Source organism: Pogoniulus pusillus, chromosome 6 (assembly GCF_015220805.1).
Source record: "Pogoniulus pusillus isolate bPogPus1 chromosome 6, bPogPus1.pri, whole genome shotgun sequence".
In the NCBI taxonomy this organism is placed as follows: domain Eukaryota; kingdom Metazoa; phylum Chordata; class Aves; order Piciformes; family Lybiidae; genus Pogoniulus; species Pogoniulus pusillus.
Genome location: NC_087269.1, coordinates 22,154,421 through 22,177,434, shown reverse-complemented (window position 1 = coordinate 22,177,434; position 23,014 = coordinate 22,154,421). Strand labels below are relative to the sequence as shown.

General features: G+C 44.2%; 1 protein-coding gene across 1 annotated transcript in view; it reads left to right on the top strand.

The window, feature by feature from the left end:
- The window catches only part of LOC135176410 (uncharacterized), a 31,992-nt gene extending 13,115 nt beyond the window's left edge, over positions 1–18,877 (top strand). The window contains exons 3-9 of the mRNA XM_064145562.1: positions 6,579–6,740; positions 9,245–9,431; positions 9,926–10,074; positions 11,983–12,009; positions 13,635–13,753; positions 18,104–18,223; positions 18,650–18,877. Of these exons, the coding sequence (XP_064001632.1) occupies positions 6,579–6,740; positions 9,245–9,431; positions 9,926–10,074; positions 11,983–12,009; positions 13,635–13,753; positions 18,104–18,200 (741 nt within the window). The 3' untranslated portion in view covers positions 18,201–18,223; positions 18,650–18,877. The remainder of the gene's footprint in view (positions 1–6,578; positions 6,741–9,244; positions 9,432–9,925; positions 10,075–11,982; positions 12,010–13,634; positions 13,754–18,103; positions 18,224–18,649) is intronic.
- The last annotated feature ends 4,137 nt before the right edge of the window (positions 18,878–23,014 follow it).

Here is a 23,014-nt window from a genome sequence, read left to right as displayed (position 1 = left end):
GAAGCTCTCGGTGGCTTATCTCCCCTCCTTTTTAATATCCTCACTGGCTGAGGGCTAAAGCTCTGTGCCTCAGAGCAATTTTCTGTGTTTGTTTTTCGAGCTGTATAAATACAGCTGTGACCTAGATGCTGGGGAAGTTTGCCCCTCTTCACAGAACACCTCCAGGCTGCTATATCTCATGAGCAGCACTTTTCAAACTGCTGGGATGCCAGGTAGCACCCAGTCTTACTGAGGCAAGAAAAGCCTATGGCTGCCACGCAGCTCTGTGGCTGGAGATGTGCTGTCTCACAGTGCACGAACAACCTCCTCCAGCTTTCTGCCATCACCAAACCTGCAGAAGGTTCATCTGACCTCACTATGATACAAAAAAAAGGCAGGGCAGAGGGAGATGCACACACAAACGGTGCTCAGATGATCATATAGCTGATGGATGCATCTTGATTCATTCCAGATGAGGCTCTGCTCCAGGCTTCTTACTTTGTGGTTTTTACATTTGCCTGTAACCTATCCAAGATATAACATGGCACTTAGGAGTCAATCTCTTGCCTGTCCTGTGTCATCTCAGGAACTCAGATGTCCCTGGAAATGCAATCAGTACTGTTGGAAAGCTATCAGGCCAATACAGGGTATTCTTACTCTGCTTGGCAAAGAATATGGCAGACTGAATTGTTCCATTGAATCAATTCCCACTGAATTAAATTCATGTTAATAGAGATGCAGGAGTGCTTATGCTGGCTTATATTTAATGCCAGATGAGAGCGTTGTTTAATCATAGGTGACAGCAACTTCCTCAGTTCTGTTGCTGGTTTTGGGAATACAACTTTGAAGTAACAGGAGAGCAGTTGAGTTTTCCCAGCCCAGCTGGCTGCGGCAGTGCCAACAGCACTTTGCTTGCTGGCACACCGCAGCCAAGCAAGGATTTAGTCTCTAGATCTAGAGGATGTCCCTTGATGTCCTCCCCAGCCTCCCTCATTGCTGAGGCCACTTCCAAAGGAATAATGAGAAGAATGCTCAGAAAGAGACTGGAAAATAGCAAATGTTTTGACCATTTGGTGAAGGGCTTTGGCTGACAAACTGTACATCAAATAATTTCAGTCTGGCATTTCTTAAACAAAGTTTTCTGATCTTTTGTTTTGAACTGTCGTTATTTTTAATTCTGACTGTGTTTTGAAAGATGAAAGAAAGTGGAAGCTGTCAAACAACAAGAGAAAGAGCTTTGAAGCCTAAATAAAAGCATTTCCTTTCAAGCAAAATTAAATGTTTGGGGTCAGTTTGAAGATATGTAGCTTTTGATGCTTTTGCTTTGCAAACACTTCCTCGCACTCCATAAAGTTTACATTTAAAGTCAGCCCATATCCCCAGAAGAAGAGAGAGAGGCTGGGAGCATTTGTAGTCATTAAATCAATTTTTTAAAAAAACAAGGCAGCAACATTATTCACACTCAGATAATTATCTTGGGCTAACGCAGTCTAAATACTTCTATGCAGAGAGGACAGTTCAGGGGTAGGGCAATCTGTGATGATCAGCCCCACAGCCTGTGCATGATGCTTAGAGGAAACCAGCAGCTATCAGTAAGCACAGCCCCTCCTGGACAGCAGGGTGGAGCCACTCAGAAATATACAGCACGATCCCTCTCTTTCCTGTTATTCACAAGCCTTTTGGTGCTGTCAGCTCCTAGTGACAAATGCTTCCCACTCAGCCTGTGGCGTCATGGGCTCCATGCTCACGATGGGGCAAGAAATATTTGTAGTTATGCTTCCTGGCTATTGGTGCAGTGACTGTACTGCCCCTACCAAGCATACTAATGTGGTGGGAGCAGGCAGTGCAGGATTTGTGGGAGAATGGAGCTATCCACAAGAGAAAACGAAGAGCATTGTGAGAAGTGCAGAAACTAAGTAACTACAAGAAACATCACTGAGCTCTGGTCTGAATGTAGATTCTCACTTGCAAGCTAATCCTCCCTGAAGCCTTGGCTTCCGCTGCCAGGTCCAGCCCAGCACAGTTTTCTGTTGAGGCTAATTGAATAAAAGGTCCCAGCTCTGTAACACGAATGGCTTCAGGGGAACATGTGATTTTATAGCAGTCAAAATATCAACTGGAAGGCTCTAGATAAGCCAGAGTTCTCAGGGCTCATGCTGTTCCTGTATTTTCAGTCTTCCTAAGAAATCTGTGGGCCAACCAGCACAACTGTAATAGCTTATTGCTAGCAAAGCAGGGCTACATCTTCTGAAAACCCATTCTCAGAACTCAGTCAGGTGAGCACTCACAAAGGCAGAGACCACTTTTTAGTTACGTGGGTATAAAGGCAGCATAGTGCTCCTTAACTCTGCATGGACAAAACTGTAATGGAAGTATAGCTGAGTTTGAGCCTTGGATTCCTGTTCTTCCAGCTGAGCATCTGATTCAGTCTGATGTAACTGAAAGCAAAATCTGGCACCTAGTTATACATTATGTTGTTACTTTCCTTGTGCAGCTTGAACCATCTGATTCATAAGCTCTGTCTGATCCTCAGCATCTCATCTTCACCTTTAAAAAAGTAAGCAAGATGTTTTCCCTTCTTCACAGGTTTCATCAATGCAAAAATGAGCACATGGCTTTTGTTCTAATTATTTTTGACAATACCTATGCAGAGAATGGGAAAACTTTCAGTCCCGTTAGGTTTTGCAAAGCTTCAACTGGCAGGGACTGGAAGAGATTTGTCCTGGAAAATGTTTGCAGTTTTCCTATGATTTCTTACCCTCCACTGCTAGCATCAAGAGGAAAATATTTATGCCAGAACGTGACAGAGCAGGTTCTATACTATGTTTGGCGTGACAAGAAGGTAGCAAGGGCTGTTTAGATACTTCCATTCTGTGGAAAAGAAAGTCCTGTCAGGGTCCCTAGAGAGGTTCTCTCTAAGCAATCGTTTTGGGGGAAATCAGCTACACTATGTGAGTTTTCTCAATTGAATACCTGCCCTATCTGAGCAGACTAACAGGTCTTATGGCAGAGTAAATAAGGTGAAGCTTTTACCCTTACATATTAATCACAGAGGTCAGGCCCTCCAAGGATGGGCAAGCACTGGAGGGTCTGTCTGATTTGCCTTTTGCTCATTTGTGCTTACTGGGATCACTTCAGTGAAATGCAAATTAATTTCCTGTTAAATAGCCCAAACTGCATGTTTTGAACAGCCTCTAAAGGATGGTTGTGAAACAGGGGCATGAGTCCAACCTTCATTTTGGTCTTCTACAGGGGTAAATCTGCCTTGCTCCAAGACCTAGAGCAACTGCTCTATGTATTTGCTCTCTCATTTTCTGGGGAGCTGTATTTATTCTCAGGAGCTTGAAGTTCTCTCTAACTTTTGCTAAAAGACGGATTTTTCTCCATGCCTGCCCCAAACACACCTTTGCTTTCAAGTGCTTTAAGCCCTAGACACAAAGGACTGGAAATCAGAGCCACCTTTTCTCCACCCTTTACACATTTTCCCTGGGAGCTGCTAACATGATGCAGGACTTTACAGTATCAAGCAGAGGACTAACATAAAACAAAATATGGTGTCTGTATGAAAAAGGTCACAGGCAAATGTCTTGTGCTTTGTTCCCAATTCTGACATTACAAGATAGATGTTACTTTCTCCTCTTCTCCAAGAGGTCCCCTGTTCGTTGCAGTCATCCCTTATGTTTCTACAGGTATAATGGGTTGGTTTTGACTCACTCTTTCCTTCTGGCAGTACAGACATGCCATCTGGTAGAAAGGGCAGTTGTTTTATGTGCAAAAAGAAGGTACAGAGTGGCAGAAAACCTACATTTTCAAGGATAATGAGGAACTTCTGACCGGTTATTTTGGGACAGAGTTAAAAACTAAGTATTCATTTTGGGACAGCACAAAACTGCCCTATTTCTGGAAGCTGATACATGCTTTCTGAAAATCATGCTTCTGATGCTGGGCACCCACAAATCCCTAGCTGCTTTCACATATCTTAGTTGTAGTGCTTTTGATTCAAGCTTTTCCCAGCAGGCATCACGTAGGCTTTGTTCTCCCTGTGGGTCCCAGGGCTGCATCCCTTCCCACTCAGTTTTATGGCTGAGTAACTTTTGTCCTGCCACCGTTTCTGCAGGCTCTGCCTGAGAGGAAAACAAAACATGAATGATTGGTTGGCTTGGAGTCATCCGTTTTTTTCATGTGACCTCTGTCCCAGCCTTAGACACAAAAGCATCTGGACATAATAATACCTGTTTATAAATAACATTGTATCATCATTTGTTTAAAAAGAAGTAAATCCTAATGTTGATTATTTTTGAACACACCATGAGCTTTCTGACATAATGAAAAGACAGGAAGAGTCCCAAGGCTGGCATTTCCCCAAAAATGTAGATTGTTGTGGGAAAGGAGACAGAGTAAGCTTCCTGCTTTTGTAGAGGGAACTTATTTTTTGAAGTAAGATAGAGTGCTGCTTTTGTAAAGATTGGAGCTTATTTTACTTACTGCTATCACATGCATATCAGCAAGCAGCTCCAAGTCAGCCTCCTTGTGTATTCGTTAGCAGCACATTCAACAGAGTATACTCACACCACAGGAGAGGACATTTGCTATGCACAAAGAAGTTCTGGGGCCAGAAACGTCAAGGTGCAGAGCAGAGAAGCTGGGAAGCAGCACTTCTCTCCTCTGCTACAGGATGATTGTCTGGCACTACCGTTGGCTGAGCATCAGTGAGACTTTACAGATTCTAAGTGTGGAGAGATCAGTGGTACAGAATATTTTGCTGTAGGCAGACATGCATCTCTTAATAACTGAGAAAGTATCATCAGGGACATAAGCTGGGATCTCCTGAAGACAAATGCAAATGTGTTCTTCCACTTTGTCAGCTTGATTCAGGTACATATCCTTTTCACTGACCCACCAGTGATGAGGGTCTGAATTTAGCTGCGCTGTACGGCTTGCAGATTGTCAAAGGCACACAGAATGTACCTCCAGGTTGGTCACGAAGTAGTGAATAACTTCAACCTGCAGATATGTGTGTTTGTGTAAGAGCCAGGCTCAGTTTCCATGCCCATAAGTGTAACTTGTGCTGACGGCTGTCAGTTAAATGAGCCATACTAACCCTAACCGTCTATACCATACCAAGTTGTACTTGTTTGTAAGGGTCCTGTGGCCACTAATTGATGAATGGGAGATAGAACTAGAAACAGGTTGCCATGAGGTTTTCCTCTCTGTCAGCCTGTGATCAGTCAGGAGAGTCCTTCTGATAGTGTGCCTTGCTGAGTAATAAGAAAATAGCTGTAAGCAAGCAACACTGTAGCTCAGATGTGACCATAACCAGGTGACCCACCTGGCAGATGTGGGGAAGGCTGTGGATGTAGTCTTCAGCATGGCCTTTGATACTGACATAGCAAACTCCTGGCCAAGCTGGCAGCCAATGGCTTGGACAGGGGCATTCTGTGCTGGGTTAGGAACTGGCTGGATGGCTGGGCCCAGAGAGTGGTTGTGAATGGAGCCACATCCAGTTGGTGGCCAGTCACTAGTGGTGTGCCTCAGGGATCAGTGCTGGGCCCAGTCCTGATGATCTGGATAAGGGGATTGAGTCCACCATCAGTAAGTTTGCAGATGACACCAAGTTGGGAGCATGTATTGATCTGTTAGATTGTAGGAGGGCTTGGCAGAGGGACCTGGACAGGCTGGATAGATGGGCACAATCCGATGCCATGAGATTGAACAAGGCCAAGTGCAGGGTTCTGCACTTTGGCAACAACCCCATGCAGCACTACAGGCTGGGGACAGAGTGGCTGGAGAGCAGCCAGGCAGAGAGGGACCCAAGGGTACTGGTCGACTGCTGACTGAACATGAGCCAGAAGTGTGCCCAGGTGGCCAAGAAAGCCAATGGCATCCTGGCCTGTGTCAGGAATAGTGTGGCCAGCAGGACCAGGGAAGTTCTTCTGCCTCTGTACTCAGCACTGGTTAGGTCACACCTTGAGTACTGTGTCCAGTTCTGGGCCCCTCAGTTTAAGAAAGATGTTGAGGTGCTTGAACATGTCCAGTGAAGGGCAACAAGGCTGGTGAGGGGGCTGGAGCACAGACAATGTGAGGAGCAGCTGAGGGAGCTGGGGTTGTTCAGCCTGGAGAAGAGAAGGCTCAGGGGAGACCGTATTGCTCTTTACCTGAAAGGAGGTTGTAGCCAGGCAGGAGTTGGTCTCTTCTCCCAGGCACCCAGTGACAGAACAAGAGGACACAGTCTCAAACTGTGCCAGGGCAGGTTTAGGCTAGACCTTAGGAAGAAATTCTTCATGGAAAGAGTGATTTGCCATTGGAATGGGCTGCCCAAGGAGATGGTGGAGTCACCATCACAGGAGGTGTTTGAAAGGAGGCTGGATGAGGCACTTAGTGCCATGGTTTAGTTAATTAGAAAGGTTAGGTGACAGGTGGGACTTTATGATCCTTGAAGTCTTTTCCAACCTGGTTAATTCTATGATAACCAAAGACCCTTGCAAGAGGAAGCCTGAGTCTCTTTATCATAACCCACATGACTGTAAAGGTGTTGGGCCCCCAACAGCAGAGGATTGTTCTGCTGTTATTCAATGGTCCAAGATGCATTGTCATTGCAGGTGAACCAAGGTAACAGTAAAGTCCTGGGATCTGGTCTGGGTTACCTTGAACACATTTGTCAACTGATAGAGAAGATTGGGCAGCTGCAGGAGCACAACCTGCGACTCCAGAAACAAGTGTGCAGCTTGCAGAAAGAGCAGAAGATGAGCCAGGTGAAAGAGGTAAGTAGATACCCTAGTGTTCTCCATAAATTATACGCTCAAGGCCCAGATGGGAAAGTTCCAAGTCTGTATGAGGGAAAATGCTAATTTACTTGACTGCACACTCACCTGGGTTGGGTGCTCTGGTCTTCAGGAAGCCCTCACCCACCACAGTGGGCTCAGCTTCCCTCAGGGTCAACTCAAGTCTGTTCTGGTTCAATTCTGTTTCCCAGATGTGCTTGTTTCTGTTGAGTTAAAACACCATACCCATCTCATGTGATCAGAAGATTCAAGTCAGCAGCTTGTAATTCTCTACAGCTGAAAACTTCCCAAGAACACACCTCCCAGCACCAATGCTATCAAAACAAAGCATTTCAATTGACCTCCTTAGCAATTATGTTTTGAATTAAACTGTCAAGATCTTGGAATTTCCCACAAAACATACGTAGTGGAAAAGAGAATCAGTGGTACCACTACTCAGCTCCATGCTCTCTTTCCTTTCCTGTGCTTCTGAGCTGCCAAATGAAGAATCTCTAACATGAAAAATCTCACTGTTCCCATTTGTCTTGTTTTATCAGCCAGAGTTAGCTGGGGAATTTGACTGAAATTTGCAAATCATTCCAGTGTCCTCCTAAACATCATGTTTCATCCCCTGCATACTTTGTTCAGCTCTACCCCACCTCTGCTTCTCAGTTTTTTTTCTTTTGCCCTCACAGCAGGTTTCTAGCTTTTTTCCTCCTCTCCCTTTCTTTTTTATTTTATCATGCCTCAAAGGAACCAAAGGGGTTTATCAGACTCAGCTATTTCTTCCCAGCCATGCTGTGGTGAGTCTTTTATTCTCCCGACAGTGACATTCTCCCCCTGGTGCTGCTTTCCCACCTGCTGGGGCTGGACCTGCAGTGACTCTTCAGAGCCATGGCCAAGTTGTGAGTCAGGTTGCAGAGCAGAGTAGCCCGTCATTTCCTTGTACCCATCTCTCACCCTCAGAGGAATGCAGCCTCCTACATAGAGCCTGGGAATTGTTAACACATTTCCTGAAGCTTTACAACTGTGAGTCACTGCTCCAAGTAACTCTTCCAAGCTGCAAATTCAGGGTCAAATCCTCATCTGGTGTATGTGCCCTCTCCTCCCCAGCTTCCACTGAAATGAAAAGCACTGAGCTTTGATTTTAATAGTTGAAACTGATCTGTTGAGTATTTTCCAAGATCTATCAGCAGTGCCTTCTCAGATGTATTTGTCCCATACTGGTCAGTGAGAAACTGGACCCCCATATGCAACATTTGGCACTTGCACTGTGCTCTACAAAAACGAGTGCTCTCTTGCTCTCTCCTGGGTATCTCTATGGTGTCTGCATCTGCTATATCTGAGCAGCTTTCTGTCATCTTCCTTTTCAAAATCACAGGCTCTCTGTGTAGAAGAGTAATACTACTACTACCCCCATTTATCATATGATGTGGAGGCTGCTGTCCACATTGCAGTTTGGAGGGCATCCTAAGGCTACTTTCCAAACCATGTTCACTCTCCATACAAACTATTAGCTTCAAAAGGTTTCCGTACCTCAGACATGGTTGGGGAAGACACAATCCCCAGAGCAGAGATGGGTTAATGTGGTATTAAGAACAGTTGTGAGGACTGTAGAGAAGCCAGTGCTGTTCTTGAGAGCTGTACATCACCACAGAGACTGAAGACATTTTGATTGTGGGACACAAAAGGAAGATGGTTACTCCATAACCTTTGTTTTACGAGGAAATTTTTAATGCTGTGGGCCAAAATCAGCATCTTTTGTCAGATTTTGAAAGTACCTCCCAAGGGTACCCTCAATGCAAACTGCCATGCTGCTGCAGCAACAAGTGAAATGTTACATTAAAATTGTCAATTGTTTGATGACCTCCTGAGGTGCTAAATTGATGTTGGCCTGACCTGGTTCCAACATCAACAAACAGTCTACTCTCCCTCTTTCTACTTCAGCTGAATAAAGCTCTTATTGCATCCTGCCATACTGAATTCTTGTGCAACATGGCTGTGTAAGGCAGAAAATCCCCACTTCCCACCACACCAGCTAAACCAGAAGTACACGAGCTAAAGCATCACACACTGGTAACATGCAAGCAAGCTATGACATCCCATCAAGATATCATTGTGCACATTCCAGAGTAAATAAAATGATATTAAAATGCAAGTCACTGTTACAATGGATATGTTTATTTACACAGATGCCATAGCCAAGCAGCTCTGTGCTTAGAAAATGGTATTCAGTTTCTTCTGGGAAATAAACCCAAAAGGTGCTGAATATCAGGCAATTTAAACACCAAGGAACTCATGAAAAGAATCTGTGTTACCAACTGCAGGTAGCTCAGCCTTCTAGAAAGTTAAATAATTTGTCTGTGCTCTGATAGGTGTCAGGACAAGGCTGGGCACCCTTGGGCTGGAACATTTGCAGTTAGTCTGTGCCATCATACTGCTTGAGTACCCTAGGCTGTGGAAGCCTAAGAGTACCTTTTTTGGTTTTTTTTGGTCTGGTGTAGGAGTACCTTCTACAGCACTGCTCCTGTGGAGCTGCCAGCATCTTCCTCAACTCCTGTCAAGATGCGAAGACATGTTTTGCTGGGAGAAGCAGACCTCACAGTGTCTTGGTTCAGAATGGAAACCCTTCTGATCTTTCCATCATCCCAGAAATAGGAGCAAACACTGAAAAGCCGAGCATTTGCAGTGGTGAGTTCTAATACCTCATAACTTGTCCTCCTGCTTGCTACCACTTGGTGAAATAAGCTGACCAACAGCTTCCTCTTCCCTGAGAAAGGCAAATGGCAACAGAGGAAGGTGCTAGTGGAAACAAATTTTAGGTGGAAATAGGAGTTTTAAAATGCTTTCTCTACACCTAGTATATTAACACTTGCTGCATCACATGTGTGAAGCAGGACTTTCAGCTCTGCAGCTGTGGCTACAAGGATAAGGATAAATACATTATGAAATGGCTCTCTTTTGGAAATGTAACATGTCCAAATAGGTCCATTAGTGGAGCCCCTCCATGTGGCTTTAAAACCCCCACCAGCCAAGGCAGGATTTGATCTGCGGTGGAAAATCTTATGCCTGTTGCTAATCTCCTACCCTCTCAAGAAGGCACAGCTTTCTGGCAGCACTGCCCAAATGCCATCCTAGCAGAACAGTGCTGAGAAGCATGAGCAAGTCCTTGTGTTTTATTGCAGGAGGAGAGAGATACCCAGGAAACAGCCAGCCAATGGTGGGGCTCAGGAAGTTGTCAAGCAATAGGAACAACAAGGAGAATGAGTTCAGAGAAGCTGATAGTATGGCTGAGCGGCAAGCTTTTTCATCAAGGGATCCTGCAGTAAGAAAGGTGAGTGCTAAGCTTGGAGCCAGGATCTGTGGGAGAAGCAAGAAGTTCTGCTCAGACAGAGCAGCATGGGGTGCCATGAGAACAAGCTAACCTTGTCTGCTACTAAACAGGACTGGGGCAGTGAGGGCTAGGGTGCTCTGTGCTCCTCTGCTCCCAGCCTTAAATTAAGACAATGGTGATGACCACATGCCAAGAAAGGGACAGAGCACTACACACAGCAGCATAGGCTTAACCTCACAACCTCAAGATTATTTGAAATGTGAACTTGGTCATAAGTATCTTCACTGCTGCTGCTAGTGAGATTAAATCAAGCACACATTAATTACTACAGGTAAAAAATTTGGTGGGTCAATCCTTAGCAAGAAACACTTATTACCAGATTGGGAGCATATCTCTGTAATTAGATCCAGTCTGCAAAACGTGTTCAGGGGAAAACAAATCCAAGGCATGAATGCTTTTCCTCTCCCTTTCTTTCCATTGTTCGTGGCTGCCTTAGCACTTTCAGTCCCTGGTGAGCATCAGGAGTGCCGAAATGCCAGGGCAGAGACTCTAATCAGAGTATTCTCAGCCCAGCAGGAAAGAGGAAGGAGTAGGTCTCTCATGGGAAAGACAGTCTCATGAAATTCTCAACCCAAAGCTGCAAACTGGTTGTAAACGTTTTGTTGAACTTCAGAAACCCAGTTAAGACTCAGTCTAGAGAGGTGCTCCACACTCTGACTTGCATGCCACAAAGTTCTGGAGTATGAGCATTAATTTAAACACATGGAAAGCCCTGATGACTTCACAGGACAGCAGAATCAAGACCCATACTCTTTCAACTGAATCCTAGCGCTGTCTTGTTACGCCACACATTAATATCATCACTTAGTGTTGCATTTTACACCCCAGAGCATAGAATGCCCTGTTCCTTCTACAGTGCAGATACTGTATGGGCATCCTGCCACATTAATTGCTGGGGTGCTAGGTGCTATGTGCTTGAACTGGCAGTCTGAAAATAAGAGATGTGAGAGCTGGAGGAGTAAAGAAGGGATTATCTTACATGTGAAGGACTTAATTGTAAAGAGATAGAGTCATAGAATCAGTCAGGGTTGGAAGGGACCACAAGGATCATCTAGTTCCAACCCCCCTGCCATGGGCAGGGACACCCTACCCTAGATCAGGCTGGCCAGAGCCTCATCCAGCCTGGCCTTAAACACCTCCAGGCATGGAGCCTCAACCACCTCCCTGGGCAACTCATTCCAGGTTCTCACTGCTCTCATGCTCAACGTCCAGCCTGAACCTACCCATCTCCAGCTTCACTCCATTCCTCCTAGTCCTGTCACTCCCTGATATGCTGAAAAGTCCTTCCCCAGATTTTTTGTAGGCTCCCTTCAGATACTGAAAAGCCACAAGAAGGTCACCTGGGAGCCTCCTCTTCTCCAGACTGAACAGCCCCAACTCTTTCAGTCTGTCCTCATAGGAGAGCTGCTCCAGCCCTCTGATCATCCCAGTGGCCCTTCTCTGGACGTGCTCCAGCACGTCCACATCTTTCTTGTAATGGGGACTCCAGAACTGGGCACAGTACTCTTGATGGGGTCTCATTAGAGCAGAGTAGAGGGGGAGAATGACCTCCCTTGACCTGCTGGCCACACTTCTCTTGATGCAGCCCAGGATCTGGTTGGCCATCTGGGCTGCAAGTGCACACTGCTGGCTCATGTTGAGCTTCTCATCCACTAGCACCCCCAAGTCCCTCTCCTCAGGGCTGCTCTCCATCCAGTCACTGCCCAAAGATAAAGGACTTGACCAAGGCTATGGGTGGACTTCAGGACAGAGCTGAGACAGAGCCCAGTCTGTCCCCAGTGGCGTAAGATGATCTCACTGTCTCATCATTTATCAATTTACATGCCCTTTTTTGTTTGTTTTTTTTAGGGTCTGGACATCAGCAAGAACATCTCGGTATGTGCTTCATTTGCAGAATATGTATTTAACTTGTACCTACCATTGTCATTGACCGAGCCCTTGTAGCACTGTACACCAGCAAAAGATGTTTGTGCCCCCCCCAGAGTTTACTGACAAATGTGACAGACGCAAACGTATTATGACTTACTCCATGTGGTCTGTTACTCTCTCATCCCTACTACAGACAACAGCTAGCTAGCTTTCAGAAGCAGGCTAACTGTGATATTAGCAGTGCTTGCTTTTCTGGGACTATACCAGCACAATGAGGGACTAATTGCAAACACAAAGGTGTGATAGGTGAGTAAACAGTCTCACTTACGGCCAATTAACTCAACAGCACGGAAACCTGTGTTGCAGTTTTCAGCTGAGCACATGACTTCATCTGAAGTTTAGAGCTGAAAATTTAACAGTCCCAAAAAGAGTTACTGCAATAGGCTCTGCTTGGTCTGGTGCACACAGCTAGGCAGCTGCCAGGTTATGTTCCCAGGGTGGCCACAAGTCATGGAGTAAAGGTTGTGCTGGTGGCTTAGTGGCAAGGAACCTTTCAACAGGACAGAAGAGTGTCCCAAATGTGACAGCAGTTTGAAAACTTCTCTGAAATGGAAATCGTTTCTCCCCATTACACCAGTCCTGGAGCATGGTTTGGTTTGGGTTGGGTTTTCTGTTGTTTGTTTTTTTTTGGTGTGTTGTGGTTTTTTTGGGGTTTGGTTGAGGGGCTTTGGGTGGGGTTATTTTTGTGGGGTGTTTTTTTTTTTTTTTTTTTTGTGGGTTGTTTTTTTTTTTTTTTTTTTTTTTTTGTTTTGTTTTGTTTTGTTTGTGGTTTTGGGGTTTTTTTGTGTTCTGTTCCCGAGGTTTTCCAGATGTTACTTTAGGAAATTTAAAACAATGTAGAAAAAGAGTGGAGTTTTTTGATTCATAGCTCCGTTTCATTTCATGAATCCAGATGAGCTCAGCCAGGAGAGAACAAACATTAAGGAGGGCCTCATGAGACTCCCTGACCTCCTGATAATCTCTATTAGCATTTCAAATGCAAGTGCCCAATAGCTGTGGCTTGCAGATGAGACAGAAACAAAGGCTTGATCTCTTCTAATTCATGGTCCTCAAAAGTCACCACCTTGAAAGGAGCTGTTACCAATGCACCTGGCTTAACAGAAAGGAGAAGGGTGTTGAGCTGGTTTTCTGGATTGTTTTTTGTTGTAAAGCCGCCCCTGGGTGCATGTAAGTAGGTAAGAAACCAAACCGATTTTTCCTTTGGTACAGTATAACAATAAGATAAAACGTGCCTTTAGGCAGCTACTCGGTGCTTACCAGCGAAGTGCTCTGAAACCTCTTCGGAAAAAACGGCAGGGAAAAGTTACCAAATAAAATCCAGCTAGGATGGTATTACTGACAGTTGATCCAGCCTGTCTTGCTTTGTCCTGTACAGGTTCAGGCTGGCCACTGGGCACGTTGCAGGATCTTAAAAATTATTTTGTATGACCAGACTCTTATTTATCTGAAATAAAGAAGCTCCTCTCTTCATACCACCCTAGAGTACCCGAAAGTATCTTATGTTGTCTAGACGAGGTCTGCCACCAACTAGCCTCTGGTCCTTCAAGCTGTGGTTTACTTTTGCTCCCTAGAGTGAGAACCATGCTTGGGGCAGAATGAGAGATCTTATGAGGAAGACACGGCTGAGAAACCAAAACAAGCTGGGGCTATCCTCTGCTGCCCTGAAGAGGTCCTGCCCACAGCTGTACAGGTAAGGCAGGGCTGAGGGAGATTTTCACTTAGTGTTGGGAAGAGGTGGTGGGAGATGTACCTTCGGTTGTTGTTGGCTGGAGAAGGCACCTCCTTTTTTCTCCATTGCATATGCTAGTCCTGGCCAGCATAGCAATTTGTTTCCTTCACACTCAGGTGCTTTAAGATTACTTGTGTGACAATAATGGAAACACGAGGTTCCCTAAAACAGGGTGCATATCCCCAACAGGGTAAGATGTTATTGACAACTGGTCATAGCTATTCTATAGCCTAATTATTTGTCTTTCTGCTCCCTTGTAGTCGTTACAACTCTCCTCTATCCACCTTCATACCTTTCATCCTGTAGAACCCATATGGTATCCTATGTGTGATAGGGTGGGACAGTCAGAAGGAGCTGACTCTCAGAGGAGGGGGAGATGAAGCTTGCTGAGCATGTGCTCATGGATGGGAACTGCTTGTTGCTGTAGATGAACATTTGGGTCAAACATGAGGTCTTACTTCCATTAAGAGATTCACACTCATCCCCTGGGCAAGTTTGTCTTCTACAGGCTGGCCTCTGAGCTATGCTGTGTGATGGATATCCCTCTACGGTGATGACAGTGCTGCCAGATAGTCCTCGCACAGATATTCCTTCTGCATTTGCAAAGTCCTCCCAGCTGCTCTGATGAATCTGGGGCATTTGTGTATATACACAAGTAACAGGAAAAGCCTGGGTATCTCACTTACCAAAGCAGGAGTATTACATCGAGCTGAGCACTTCTTTCTGTTTTTCTATCTGAGGTCTCAGTAACCTTGAGCAGAAAAGCTCAAATGTGCTTAAGCCCTCCTCAGTTTTTAGAAGGTGAGGAAACAGCAGTTGTTTAAGCACTCAGGAATGTTCTATTGTTCCCGTTAGACAGCCGCTACCTACCTTACAAAATGCATAAGGGAACTGGGAATCTTGTAATTACAGCTGGGGGGAAAAAAAAGTCTGTAGTTCATGGAATGATTTTTCCAGCTGGGAAAAGCTTGGTTGGGGCCAAGCATACCTAACAGGCAAGCTTCCTCCTATTGTTTAGGAAACTGAAAGAAACACAAAGCAGAAGGATCAAACAGTTCCATCTAAAATAGATGGTCAGCCAGCTGGGGAAAAATACAAACTCTTGTGAACTTTCTATCTAAACCTGAATAGAACCAGGACTTATTTGGTCTTCAGCAAAGTTCAGTCTCCTGCTTGGCCATTTCTCTGCAGCATTGAGGACACCACCTGAGAATTGCAATGCTAGGTCCTCCAGCTGCCTAAATCAGTGTACTATACTAATGAAGGCCCAGCCCAGCAGCTCCTAACAGAAATAGCTTTTGATGTTTTCACATATACACTGGACAGCTACTACTGTCATGGAAGTCTTGTATGACAAGATGCTGAAGGGCTGATTTATTTACCTGGCTTTAACAGGGGAACCCCAGAAATCTTGTATTCTGATTTTTTCCAGGCTTCTTTCTGTAACTGATGAGTAGTCTTCTCTTCTCTTTCATTGACTTCTCTTGCACATCTGCAAAAACCCCATACCTCTACACATACCCCTTCTCTATATATATTTCCTCTTCTCCTGCTTTCTAGCTCTTATTCCCCACCCCTACATGTATCTGCCCTTGCTCTTTTTTACCTCTCACCCTGCAATAGCAATTCACTGACATTAGCCTTTTTACTGGTGCCTAGAAAAGCTGGGCACCTTGCTTTTATAGCATCTTGGATACGTAGTTGACTCCCTCAGGCTTAGTGAATCAATGATAGCCCCACCAATGCTGCTGGATAAAGTTGTAAAGCAAGAAAGTCTTGCTTGTCTGCAGTTTTTGGCAAAGCAAAAGTTGAATCCCTGATACTCTCAGCATTTAAAGCCACTTTCTTTACCATAATTTATGAAACATGTTTATTCTGGCTTCTGGTCCCAACTGTACATGTAAGTGTCATGGAATTGGCTGGTTTTTCCTTACCCAGGCTTTCTTGAGTTCAAAGATATCTCCCAAGGTCTTGAACTGGCAACAAGTTGCAGCTTGGTGCCTTGAAGGAAGCTGAGATTTGTTGCTTTTGACACCCAGTCCCACTTGAGTCATTTGGTCAATTAGAAAAAGTCTCCTTGTTTTTGTTTTCGTAACTAGGTCAAAGCAAATCTCCTGTCATGCTCCCACTCTGCATATGATGAATGATCTGTTCCAGGGCAGTTGTCCTGTTTTTCTTCTCTGTTGGCTTGTTTTTTTGTGTTTTGGAGTTTGTTTTTGTTTTAATGCACAAAAGAATCCTCATAGTGGAGAGAAAACTTCATTCTTCCAGTGAGAGAGAGGAGGGCCTGCCAAGGTAGATACACTGGCACAAGACTTGGTAGTTTGTCATATATTGTTCTAAAAAGGTTCAGGTTGTCATTTAATTTTCTTTTTCCTGCTAGTATGTTTCCTCCCACAAAGCTATGTCTGTTTTGTGCAAAGCCAATGAATAACTTGATTATGGTATTATGAGCTTAAACAGCACATGAACCTGGATCTGACCTATGGCAGGAAAAGCAGAATTCTTCTCTGAATCATTGCAGAATGATCAGTCCACAAAGAGTGGGGAACTTACTTTCAGCTCAGATGACCCCCAAGAAAGAACTGTTTTGCTTTTCCACTGTACTGGGTTTTAGTGACAGGAAACTGTTCTTAAATTATAGCGGAGCATGATCAGGTCCAATAGTTACCCTTGTAAAACAGTTACAGTCAGATGCTGCTTAGAACAGTAAGGAGGATCCAGCCTGACCTATGCAAGCTGGGCTGCAAATTCCGTAAGAGCCTACCTTGATCAGTTTATGGCCTGTATATTGCCACTCCATCCAATGCTATTAAATGAGTGAAATTGTCGTAGGCTAGAATAGTGTTATAAATGATTCCTAAAAATCCAGGGTCAAGAAGGAGTGCCTTCACATACTATTTTTCCTTGCTTTCCCTAGCACCTTTTGAGGATAAACAGAGACCTAATCTCCTGCTGCTTGCCATGGCTGCTGCCAGGAAGCAGACTAGCCCAGCAGTTTTTCCAGCCCTGGCAGAGATACAGAGGCAGCCATCTCAATGAAAGCAATTGTGTTCAGGAGCTTTCTGATGCTATCCCCAACCCCTTTCCAGGGCAGGATCTAATCTGGGAAGCTTTGGGCATTCTCAGACCTGCATTCCTGTGTAGGCACACCTACCTGTGTATCTAAAGAAGCTACAGCTTTAATGCAGCTGCGTGGGAATGAGCTAACCTCAAATTACGGTGTATGTTTCATGGTTAAGGATGCTAGTTTCAGTGTGACAGCCACCAAAAGCTGGCTGCTGGATGATGACTACTTTGTGGCAAGGGTAAGTTAAAGAGGACAGGGCAGTTCTAACATCAGAAAAACCTAACTTCAGCATTGTATAGCAAAGGCTGAAAAGGGCCCTAGAGCCTCTCTTCACAAGAGGGATGTTTGTGCTCATGGCTGAGAGGCAACCAAAGAATTAAAGAGTAACATGGAAGCAAAGTTTGTAAAAGAATATTCAGAATAGTCATGCAATAGTTAGGTTAAAAACAGATAAGTAGCTGGCAGAATGGAGTTTGCACCACATCGGTCAGGACTTCAAATTGAAGAGTTTTTCAAAGCAAAGATTTGAGGTGCATAGCTATTGAAATATTGCATTAAAAACAAACAGCACCAAACCCACCAAAACACAGCTTTATACAATGCCTGCTGTTTAAAAAAGCATTCCAAAAGATTTGTCTGTTGTAAGTCCTAGAGCCCTGAGCTAAGCCATTACAACCAAATAGGATGTATTACACTTATTTCAATTATATGCAAGAAATAATGAACAAAAAATTAACCTGGAGATGGCCCACAGCAGCTACCTTAGTGTTGTTCATCAGAGCACCTCACTTCCTACTTACTACTTCAGGCCAGGATTTTTAACTTTCCTGTGACATTCACCTCCCCACTCTCTGCCTCTCACTTCCAGCTAGGCAGAAAATACTGGTTGCTCTGAAAAAAATCATGTTTATGTTCATCCATTACAGTGTGAGGCCATGCCAAGTGCTGTGTTTTGTAGGGATTTTGGCAGGGTGGGGGAGGCGTGGTGGTGGGTTGGGTTTTTGTTTGTTTGTTCGTTGGTGGGTTTTAGGTAGTGGCTTTTTAAAATTATTATTTGTTTGGTTTGATTTTTTTGTTTAATGTTTCCATAAATATTTGGCCAGTGGCTGCTTTGTAATTTCAGACTGAAGAAAGAGAAGCTGTTTGGGTGTTGGGTACATACATACAACATACTAATGCTTAAAGTGCAGCTGGGCATTCTGACTGCTGTCATCTTTAATTGTGTTTTTCCATTTGTTAAGGCCAGATATTATGTCTTCAGAGCTGAGGAAAACTGAGAGGAACTCCATGATTGTTTTGGGGCAAAATACAAAGAATGAAAACATATGGCCTTTCTGATAACCCAAGTCAAATGGAACAAGGTAAAATAAGTGAAGCAGCATCTGTTTCTTTGTGGGTAGAGCTAGGGTTTTACCTCTTGTCAGCACTGGTTAGATTTCTGAAGTTCAAGTGATATGGATTTATGCCAGCTGAGAACTGGCCCTATACCTTAATTTTAATAGTCCCAATTTCTTTTTTAACAAACTATACTTTAAAGGTGTCTGTAGTCATATAGGCTACATCACACAGCCATTTTACAAGAAGTTCAGCAGCAAATCCATTATCTACAGTCAAGAGACTCCCAAATAATAAACTAAGCAAGTATCTTGGGAAAGAGACAATCTACCCAAGACTAACATAGAACCAGCCTCAGCCTTGTCCTCCACCCTCTCAACTCAACCCATAATTAGTTAAACCCAGAGAAACTCTTTATAATGTCTCACATTTGCTGTGTGTTTCTGTTTCAGAAAGGCAAAGTGGAAACATGAATGGACTCCAGCTTGAGAAACAGGAGGTTACTTAGTGCAGCCTGCATCCTACAGTTGACAACAAAGCAACTTTTATTTGAGTGTTAGAAGGGAAAGAGGGAAGGGGGAGGTTGAGAAGGGTCTGTGGACAGATATATGCTCAGCTATGTACCACTTAGCTGCTGAATCTGAAGTATACTTAAAAAACAAGCCAGAGATCTTGGCAACAGAACAAACAAAGACTTTTAAGTAAGATTTGGAAATCCTTTCTCCTCTCTGGGTTAGAAACAGAATTACCTGAAACCTTGAAGCTTTTAAAGTATCACTGCTTTCAGGGCACCTAATTCAGCTGAAATCAGCTTAATCTTTATGGGACATAGCAGCATCTAGAAGAGTGCCAGGGACTCTTTGCCTAGTGCAGAAGTGCTTGTTAGAAGGACAGCCTCTTGAGGGAGGGTGAGTTGAGGTGCAGTCTTTGCTAGTCTCGAACACAGTTCCTTCCTTCAAACTGCATCTGGCCAGCTGCACAATTTTACTAGAATCCAGCAGGAAAATCGAATTTTTAAATACAGAACTTCCTACAAGGCCATTCCAGAATCCATCACAGGATTTTGTGTGCCTGGTCCTTCCATAGAGGCTCCTTGATTCTAGTGCCACCCTACACAGAAGCTGGCATCATGCAGGTTCATTGTGGAGACTGGAGTGAGGAGCATTGCAGGAAACAGCTTTTCCAGAAGCTGGAGGGTGCATCCAAGGCAACATCTCAGCTTTTCCAGGTGGCCCAGCTCTTGGACTATAAAACTTCTGGGTGGGGAACCAGGCCTGAATTCCTACTTGTAACTTAAAAGTCCTCTAGCTGTGTAGGTGGGAGCCTAAGGCTGTAAGTGGGGTAATGGTGCTGCTGTATGGCTTAGCCTGTGCTTGCCCTACTGGGAAAAGCCAAGAGGGAGAGCTGAGCTGCAGGGAAGAGTTATTCAACCTTTTTAAGCTGATGCTCTTTTGGGCCACACTAACGACTAACATTACAACCATATTTGGTGGCTGCCTTCTCATCACATGTCCACTGATTCCAGACTCAAGAGGCAGGCAGTGCGTGCTTCTGAAGGTCCCGTGGTTGCAATGGTCTCTACACACCGGCTTTTCTTACTAGGCACAATAATTAATCTGAGAGTGAAGATTTCAATAAATCCACTTTGCCTTGTGTTAAAGAGATTATTCTAATCTCTAAATTACAATATAATTGCAAATCAAGCAACTGCTATTTAAAAATCCCTCCCCTAATCCAAACTTGCCTGAGAACCAAGATTTGAGAAGCTGGCAGGAGTGTATCAGCTTCAGCAGTTTAAGGCTTTCAGGAACAGAGACTTCCTCCTTGCTCAGCTGGAGCCCTTGGAGTCATCAAAACCAGAACAGGATATCTTCTGAGATTCAAAGCACCTGAGCCACACTCTGGCAGGACAGCTGTATTTTGCAGGAGTGAGTGAAGCGCAGCAGCCGAAGCTTGGTTCTCCAAGTACTCTTGAAAGGTTGCTACTGTTGCATCTCAGAAAACAAACAAACAAAAAAACCACAAACACAATTCCCACAAAAAGGACCAACCACCAAAACCAGACAAACCCCCAAGAAACAAAACCACGTCTTGAAAAGATCTGTGCTGTCTCAGAGTTAGCACCCTAAAGTAGGTGCTATGTTTAATGTTTCAGTTACAGTTGCTGCTGTGGGGCTTGGTTGTTCACTGTATATCTTTGCTAGCTTTACCCAAAGCTGGAAAGATTTAACACTTGATTATTCTGTGAATAGTTTGTAGCTCTCCATAAATACAGGGGACCGAAATCCTGCATTTACACCCTCCCTTATCCCTCCAGCTTTACAAAGGCTAAGGAATGTGAATCAGTGCAAACTGAAGTGTTTTAAATACACAGCATCATGAACTGGTATCCCCCCCGCAACACACACACCTCTCTCCCACATTTTTAACCTCTCTCCCATAATTTTTTCTGGTTTGCATTTGTTTTGTTGGTGGTTTTTGTGTTTGTCTGTTTTGTTTTTTTAACTAAAATGAACTAGCACACAAAGTATAACATTATATGAACTATATCCATGTATTTTCAAGAATAAATATATTTATAACATGTAACATACTGTATAGTTCTCCACTTCAGGATGCATTGTAATACAAGCATAAGAAATTTAATAAAAGCATCACTGTTATGGAGAATTGTTTTCAGATATTTTATTAACGAAGACCTGGATGGTAGTATAGGAACTGTCACACATTTAAGGTTTCAGGCAAGCATACCTGGTCAAGAAATTAATTGTTACCGCTAAGATTTTAAAGAACTTCAGCTCTGGAAAAAGAGGAATTTTGGTTTTGTTTTGTTTTGTTTTTCTGAGGCTGGTGCTGTTCTCAGAGGTCCAGAGGGCAAAGAGTGCCTTTGGAAAGTTCAGGCAAAACCAGATGTGGAGGTTCATCTGGGACAAATACAAAGAAATTGTGCAACCAGAGCTCAGAATTGAAAAGCTAAAGGACAGCTAGAATTAAATCTGGCTAGGGACACTAACAGCAACAAGATGAACTCCTCCAGGTATATTAATGAGAAAAGAAGGACTAGGGAGAACATGGGACCCTTCCAGAGGGAAATGGAGAGCTGGTGACAAAGTATATGGATAAGGCTGAGGTGCTCAGTGACTTCTTTTCTTCAGTCTTCAATGACAAGGGCTCTAACCACAATATCCAAGTCCCAGAGGGCAAAAGTAAGGACTGGGAGAAGGGAAGATCTGCCCACTATAATTGAAGATCATATTTGTGAGCACCTAAAGAATGTGAACGTGCTCAAGTCCATGAGTCCTGAAGGAACTGGTGAATGAAGTTGCTAAACCACTGTCCATCATATTTGAAAGGTCATGGCAGACTGGTGAAGTTGCTGCTGACTGGAAAGGGGAAAACATAATGCCCATCTTCAAGAAGGGAAAAAAGGATGGCTGGGAACTACAGACAAGTCAGTCTCACCTCTGTGCCTGTCAAGATAATGGAGCAGATCCTCCTGAAAGTTCTGCTAAGGCAAATGGAAAACAAAGCAGAGGTGGCTGGTGGTAACCAGCATGGCTGTATCAAGGGCAAATCATGCCTGACAAAATTAGTGTTTTTTTTTTTTTTTTTAAATGAAGTCACAGCAACAGGCTCACAGAAATTCCTACAGAGTGGATAAGGTCACTTCCTTGTTCACCCACCTCCACCTGTCACTTCATGCACCCTATGGTAAGCAGCAAGTCCGTTACACCAAGATCCAGCCCTGCACCGGTAGGCATGGTCCCTGCGGGGGAAAACTACCTGGTCCCCGGAGATTACTTGCTCAGAGCTTCCTGCTGTTTTAGGACAGCTCGTAGAGGACAGCAGGGAGCTGAGCTGCTTCTCTCCTAGCTCCCTCAGCCACTCCGCATAAGCATCTAAGCTCTTTAACAGGTCTGTCTGAAGCACGGAGGACTCCAGCAGACTGGAGGCAGGTGTTTAGATCTGGTCAGCGCACATAGTTAAAACAGCAGCGCCAGAGTACCCTGCTCAGTGTACTGAAAAGGTGTGGTCTATATTACTTCTGTAATTGCCCTGTTAATTAACATTACAGACAGCTGCTAAAGACTTGTGGTAAGACACATTAGGAGTTTACACTCTGCTTCCCCCGACAAAGCTCCAAGGTCGTTTCGTTTAAAGAGACACTCCCTAAAGGAGGAGGCTGCTTGACCTATCTCCAACCGATGATTTCTCCAGCCTGTGATCTTCACCCTCCCACCATGCAACCTAGAGAAGTCTTATCTTTTTGTCGGATTTTAAAAGCCGGCAAGACTAAGAGCACCACTTATCCTGCAAGTAGCAGGTAAAAGTGGTTCTGCTGGAAAAACAAAAACACTGTAAGATGATTCCTGAAATTTCTTGTGGGAGTAAGAAAGGAATTAGAAAGCAGTTCCTGGCACCTGTTAACATCTTCCAGTCACACAGAATCAGAATTGACAGAAGCTAGTTAAATAGAAAAAAATATCTGCTACATCATTCGAGATACTATTCTTTGCTTGGAAGTTTCCATCTTCCAAGAGCTGCAAGCTGCTCTTCCTCTTTAAAGCCCCCTGAGCAATATGATAAAGATTACTCCTGTCTTTTATCAGGCAGAATTTCTTTTCAAGCCTGGGGGGAGGGGAGGCAGGAATAAAAATAATTTAAAAAACCCGACCAAACAAACAACACACACATTAAAAAAACCACAGCCCACACACATTTTGCCTTCCCATCACAACTACTTGCTCAAGGACTACTCCATCCATTATGATCAGATCTCCACTTGAGTGCAAGCACCAAAGTTCCCCTTGCCTGGG